Source organism: Gambusia affinis, linkage group LG07 (assembly GCF_019740435.1).
Source record: "Gambusia affinis linkage group LG07, SWU_Gaff_1.0, whole genome shotgun sequence".
Lineage (NCBI taxonomy): Eukaryota > Metazoa > Chordata > Actinopteri > Cyprinodontiformes > Poeciliidae > Gambusia > Gambusia affinis.
Window position 1 is genome coordinate 11868625 of NC_057874.1, and position 7306 is coordinate 11875930.

General features: G+C 40.6%; 1 protein-coding gene across 1 annotated transcript; it reads left to right on the forward strand.

Moving 5' to 3' along the window:
- Positions 1-1326: 1326 nt before the first annotated feature.
- On the forward strand, positions 1327-5723 carry si:ch211-157b11.8 (fibroleukin). The gene is made up of 6 exons (XM_044123372.1): positions 1327-1818; positions 2938-3133; positions 3861-3941; positions 4021-4133; positions 4232-4494; positions 5128-5723. The coding sequence occupies exons 1-6, from the start codon at positions 1540-1542 to the stop codon at positions 5468-5470; spliced, it is 1275 nt and encodes a 424-aa protein (XP_043979307.1). The 5' UTR covers positions 1327-1539; the 3' UTR covers positions 5471-5723.
- The last annotated feature ends 1583 nt before the right edge of the window (positions 5724-7306 follow it).

The window sequence follows — 7306 nt, forward strand, 5'->3', positions numbered from 1 at the left end:
CTTTTCTCGACAGAAAAAATGGTATTAAAAATGTGATGAATAATTTCATAGAAGATGAGATGTGAACAAGTTTGGACTTTTTAAATTAAACTATAAATGTGAGTAGAGTACTTACATAGAGTTAAGGGGAGTGCAAAGCTCTATATAAATTGTGTGATGGATAAAAGAGGAGAAAAATATAATAAATAGAAAATATAGTTGTAAGATGCCCAAAAGCCTTACTAAGATGAGGTTTTCTGTCTTATCACAAGATTACGTGGCACCTAGCTGGACTCTGTTTCCTAACCAGGTGACTTCTGAGAGTGATTGACTACTGCAGGGAATTTAAAGTTAGGGAAAGTGAATTCAAATACACATCCAACATGGACAGATCCCCAATCCTTCAAAGAGATGTGCAGAACAAACACAATCACCATTCACAAACTAACCTAACAGTTACATTTTGGGACTTTGAGAGGAAGCCGGCGTACCTGAAAAACAACCTTCTGGGAGAACATGCAAACTCCTTAGAATTTGGGTTGCAATTCAAACCCAGGACCTTCTTGCTGCAGCCCAACAACACTAACAATTAAGCCATAATCTGGAACTCATCACACTCCCACATGCCAATTCGGAGTGTTTTAAACCCAAAGTTTTCTTTTACTTTGTAACAAATATCATATCTGGATAATTAGCTTTTATTAGTTACCATTTTAACATTGTGATTCAGTTTACGTGTTCAGTGATCCATAAGGTTGAGTCCTGTCAGTGTTCATTATTCACGTCTGAATGCACCGCCACATGTTTATCTTCCTTATTACTGGGAGTGTGTCTCTGCAGATGGGATAACTCTGCTGTTTGGAGAAGGATTCCTGTCTTCTTTACCTATTCAATGTTGGGTCTTTATGGCTTCTTTGGAATTCAGTTTGCAAACACAAGCGCTGCGGCACAAAGGCTACGAGACTTAGGAAGTTGTTCACAGGACGGAAGCAGCTAAGTTGCTAAAGCAACTCCATGATGACCAGGGTGAAAAGTAGGAGATGTTAGCTCACACATGCTACATGAAACATGTGGAAAATATGTTCACGGTCATGATCATTAATAGTTTAAGACAAATTGGTGCAAATATATGCATAAACATGCATCGCTGTGTGTGGCAAAGTGGGAGTGTAAGTTGGGGAGATGAAGAGATGGCGTGTGCGTGTGCGTGTGTGTGTGTGTGTGTGTGTATTTGTGTGTGTTGGGGGTGGGTGCATTGGTCCGTGTCAGACAGCAAAGTGTGCTGCATTTATCTAGGAATCCGAGCCAAAGTAGCCTCACAAACACAGACAGGGCAGGACTAAGAGGAGGACGAGGAGTGACATGAACTGAGGAATAAAGGCAGAGAGGACAACTGGATGAAAAGGGCCAGCATTACAAAGATCTAAACAAAACGGATAAAAATGCAAGGACCTCTTGCCTGCAGAGGCACATCTTGGACATAGAAAGAAGAGAAGAAACATTTTCCAGGGAACTGATGACAGAAAAACCCTGCAGCATCTGAACTAAATATTTATTCTCATGGTTTCTTTCATCTCTCTCATCATGCTCACCCTGCTGTCTCTGTATGTGGGAGCACTGCTGTCCTCAGATGCATCTCCTGCCTGCTTACATCCACCTTGCAGGGACACTTTAGTGTCTACCCCTGCTTCTCCAGGGCCAGGAGCAGCAGTGACTACTAAGGCCAGTGAGGGTCAAGCTGGGACAAGTTCATGCAGATTGGGTGCTTCTGTTCCTGCTGCTTCAGACAATCCTGAAAGGGAGGAGCAAAGACTGGATTTCCCTCAGACTAGATTGAAAGTAAGTAAGACAGGAGTGAGAAAAAGTCATTTGTTTCACTAATCCTATGATTATGAAATGACTCCATCTTGCTAATGTGTAAAGATTGGCCAGACATGAGATCTCTGACTGTACTTTTACATGTACCGGTGAGAGTAGGTAGCGTACGATCAGAGAACAGGCCGGAGATGCTAAACTCGGCGCCGCCAAACAGCTACCGAGAAATAACTGTCGGTGATCAAAGAGGGGATAAAATTAGGAGAGCTTTAAAAATGTCTCGTCATATGGTGAACTCATGCTGCAACAGGTGTTGGGGACTTGATCACAATGAGTGACATAAGTAGGAGAGACAGAAAAGAGTTTGGGGATTAATATTTAATATGTAATGTCTTTCTGACTCAGGGACTATATGCACACATCATTCCCCCCACCCCTGGATTATATTTCTTATTTTTCAAGGTCTGGAATAATTGTAAAAAAAAAAAAAAAAGTTGTTTAGTGACCACAAATAAAAGCTTCATAGGAACATGACCACAGCATGATAGTGTCACCACCCTGATTAATCATGAGAATGTTAATTTTAGTTTCATCTAATAAAATGAATAAACTAAATTACTCACAGGAGGACACTGTTCACTAATTTGTTGACTTCTGAAGGAAATTGTTTGCACTGGATTTTATTTAATAGTATCAAACTAACGGGGGCTGAATAAAATTTTTCGGACACTTATTTGCAAATCAGTTGGAAAACAACGTATCATTTCTTCTCACTTTATGACTATACATTTTACCATTGGATTTTTATACATATGTTGTTAGTCTATAAGAGAAAATACCAATAAAATTGATTGAAGACTTCAGCTTTTAAGGTGATAAAATGGAAAAAGTTCAAAAGTGTGTAAACAGTTTAGATAAGTTCTGGAATTCTGTTGAAAATTACAATATTTTTTCTATAACAAGATATAAATCTTATGGTTCAGTGATAATGCCCCCTTTTGATGACTAATCTGAAAATGTGCCTTCATAATTTCACAGATTTCAAACATTTCTGTCCACATTTGTCACCCTACGGCATGCTAAGTAAAGCTTCTCTTACCCTGCAACCATATTTTCTATTAACCTATAAGTCCTGTCTTGCAGAGTGGAGGTGTTAAAGAGCGCCTGGTTCAGCTGCAGAGCTGCATGAGCTCTCTCCAGGAATCAGGAGGCCCCCAGAGTTACAGGGACCAGGAGAGCAGCTCTCTGGGGGCAATCCTGGCTCTGATGGCAGCTGTGCTGACAGAGTGTGACCTCCACTGCCACAGCCAAGCACTTGGAGAGATGGCCAAGCGACTGGGTGGGTCACACATGTTCATAACCTGCAAGAAACACACACACACACACACACACACAGGAAATTATGCCAGTGCAGTCACTGCTCCTCTGATAGAAAACAATCATCTGCATAGTGTCATAGGTGAGTGGATAGGAATTTAATGATGCAAGGAGGTAAAACATGTTCTGTCTTAACATATTTTTACACAAGTAGAATTTAAAAAAAATAACTGTCCAAGAAATGACTCGAGTAAGAGCAAAAAAAGGATTTTATAACATGCCTACTTGAGTACTAAGAAATTTGACCATAATACCTCATATTTTATACTCTGTTAAAATATGTCAGGCAGAAAAAAACATAAAATGATGTGCAAATTCTGATATTTTAAAGATTGAATTAAAAAAATATTACAAATAGATTGTTAGAAAATAGCAAACACTTCCATGTAAAATATATTTCCAAGTTAAAACCATTGAAACTACTTACTGTAGGTAGTTTGTGTACATGTGACAACAGGGATATGTATTTTAGGAGACAATACATACGCTCAGGCTCAGCAGATAGAAATTAATGTAAAAATAATGAAGCTTGTGTACAAACAAGAGGTCCTACTTTAACATGAATTATAAACTAGACACAGACTGTGTGTCGTTGTCTAGTGCATGTTGGTTAAAATATTTTTGTTGTACTGCATATAAAACTTAGCAGTCATGTTGATAAATTACTTACTGCTGCTCTGGGTTGTTAGAGAGTGCTGCATTGGGAAGCAAAGAGGGTGAAAAAGACTTGCTGCTTTTCCTAAAGAGCATCACACAGTATTCACCTACAGGTGAGAGAAACATTTGTGTGCATCTCCTGAGAATGGTGGACTAATAAGCTCAATAGAAATGTGCCCTGTGTGGCTTCAGCTGCTCCCATGGAGAGGTTACATCCACAGGATTGTGCAGAGATTTACAGTCTTGGGATCAAAGAGACTGGCATCTATACCATCCAACCTGATCTACATGGACCAGCATTAGAGGTATTTTAATGTACAAAGATCATCAAAGGTAATCTTCAAAAAGCTGAGCGCTATCTGTGGAAAAGCCTTAAATCATGTCAGTCTTTGCTTTGGCTCAGGCTAAATGTGACATGGAGACAGCGGGCGGAGGGTGGACAGTGATCCAGAATCGGCAGGACGGCTCAGTGGACTTTAACAGGACTTGGCAGGAATACCGGGAAGGCTTTGGTAGTCTGCAGGGAGAGCACTGGCTGGGGAACGCAGCACTGCACGCCCTCACCTCCACCGGCCTGCACCAGCTCCGCATTGAGCTGGAGGACTGGTACCAACAGAAGCGCCAGGCGACCTACAGCAACTTCAAGGTGGCCTCGGAAACAGAAAGGTGCACAGAGAGACACTAGATGCTCTGAATTACCTATGGCTGTATCAGGAGTAGCAGATTTTTATTTCAGTTGACCAAAAGCTAAACCTGTTTTCTTTTAATCACTAATGCAGCTATAAACAAGATGAGACTAAAGCTGTGTGGAAGAATATTGGCTGCTTGGATTAAACGGATCAGCATGCTGTTCTGTTAAATGTTTTTAATAAAGCAACCTTTTTACCGTTGGGCCAATTCTTGAGTAACTCCAAATGTTAAGAGTTATTAGTGCCCAAACATCATCCAGCCTGGGACAGCAACTGATGGAACGACTATATAAAAAGTGTTGCAAAGCCTGTTTACACTTTGCCATATGTTATATGTCATTGCATTTTGTGCAACAGAAATGCTTTTTTTTTTTTTTTTATTTAGAAAAATGCACTGAATTATTTGTTTCTTTTGGAGAATATCCCCACCAGTTTTACACATTTCAAAACTAAAATGTTTTCACCTACATCTGCAAAATAGCACAACTCAGATTGAACAGAGCCTTTAGAAGGCGTTAGAGAGAGAAACTTTGCACTACACGAGTATAAAAACCTTTAAATAATATTTTACTACAAGTTTGCCACACAGTTACCACTCCTTCTCTTCCAGGTATCGTCTGACAGCCCACGAGTACTCTGGCGATGCTGGCAACTCTCTGAGCTACAGCAAGCGCTACAACCACAACGGCAGACTGTTCAGCACTGCTGACAGAGACAACGATCGCTACGCGTCTGGAAGCTGTGGTCAGTACTATGGCGCAGGCTGGTGGTTCGACGCCTGCCTGGCAGCCAACCTGAACGGGCGATATTACCGTGGCCGTTACACGGGTTTGACCAACGGGATCTACTGGGGGACGTGGTACATCCTGACAGACGGAAGGACCGGGGAGCGGTACTCCTTCAAGAGGGTGGAGATGAAGACGAGACCCAAAAACTTTAGGGGAACCAAGTGAGGAACACAAATGGAGAGGGCTCACTGCAGTATATGCATAGGATGCAAGGCCTTTTATTTTATAGAGGGCAAATTTTAAGCAACTTCCTGCTAAGATTTACATGGATTTCAGTGAATGGATTGAAGACAATATAGTGAGTTGCAAAATCATTCATACGCCCTGAGCCTTTTCACATTTTGTCACAGTAGAATGAAGAACATCATTGTATTTTTATCAGGATATTGTGTGACAGACTAACGCAAAGAATTGCATATATGTGGCATGCATAGAAAAATATAGTTTTTATGTTGTTTTTTTACAAATAAAAAAACTTAAAAGTGTGGTGTGCATTGGTACTCAGATACCCAGTAGAACCACCTTTAATACATATTTACAGGGTTATGACTCAACCAGTTTTGCTCCTCTGTAAAGAGTGATTTTGCTTAGTCATTGTGCTTCGGGAATGTCTGTCATAACATTCAAGTCTTGCCACAGATGCTTAATTGGATTCATGTCTGGGTTTTGAGTAGACATTGTTCTCATAAAATGCTTCGATGTAAACATTTTATTGTAGCTCTGGTTGCATGTTTCAGGTTGTTTTTGCTGCCCGAAACATACAACATGCAAACATGAAATTCCAAAAGGGATTTGGAACCTCTTTCCAAATCTCACCTTTCCCATGATTGTCTTGCATTTAGCTTATTTGATCTTCCCACTATCTCTGAATAGCTTTTCTGTTCCTGGTGAAGAAAAAAAACCCAAACATTCCCACAGCATGATGCAGCCATCACGTTTCACTGCCTTCCAGGTGACCATGCCATCTTTGTGGAGTCTTCAGATATGTGAGTTGATCCACAGAGTTTGATTTAAGACAAACATTTTGTCTCACGTGGCCAGCAGTGAGTACAGAGGCCCACAGTCATGTTTATGCACATTTGAAAAAGAAAAAAAGAGATGAGGCAAAACCCCCCCAAAAAAACTCTGCGTTGAACTGCCTGTTCTTAATGCCTGGTATTTATAAACTTCATAAACTCATAAACTTTGTGTAACCACGGAGCTACACATGCGCACTCAACCAGAGTGGTCAGGAAGATGGTTGGAGAGCATTCCTGACTGACCACCTTACAGCTGGTCTGATTTACCAAATGGGTGGAAAAATGAGAATAGTTTTAATGTTGTTATTTACACCAATCAATCTGCACAACATGTACTTGCTTTACTTACTTTATTTATTCCATTACCGCTTCGGTTTGGGTAATTAGAAACTAATGCTAGAAATGATTTCTGTTGTTCAAGTTATTCAGGAGAGCTATTTCCTGAATAATTTAATATATAGTTAATTATATTTATTTACTTATTTATGCTAAAAATCAAGTTACAATGCCTTTATAAATGGTGTACAATCACTACCAGACATGATAATATTGTCCGTTCTCAATTATAAGCTAAAAGAGCGTTGTTCTACATCAGCAGAGGAAGTTTCAAACCTCTTGACACACTGACTGACCATCAGGATTTGCTCTGTCTTCTCAGAATCCTTCCACCGCCACTGACACACACTCAGCCTCACCTGCTATCTGCACTTGGTGTCAGGTCGGCTTCTTCCTTCGTGGCTGTGCTCCCCAAAGCCTTTTCTTTATGTGTGTGTGTGTGTGTGTGCGTGCGTGTGTGTGTGTGTGTAAATGCCTATTTTAGAAGCGTTCACAACGAGCTGCCAGTGTCTCCAACAAGCTGGCTGTCTGATATTAACAGGAAGAGGCCGAGGCAGAAAGTCAGTTCAGCAGAAGTAATGCAGGTACTTCTGCTTACACATGAATGTGACTGTATCACACACACACACACACACACACACACACA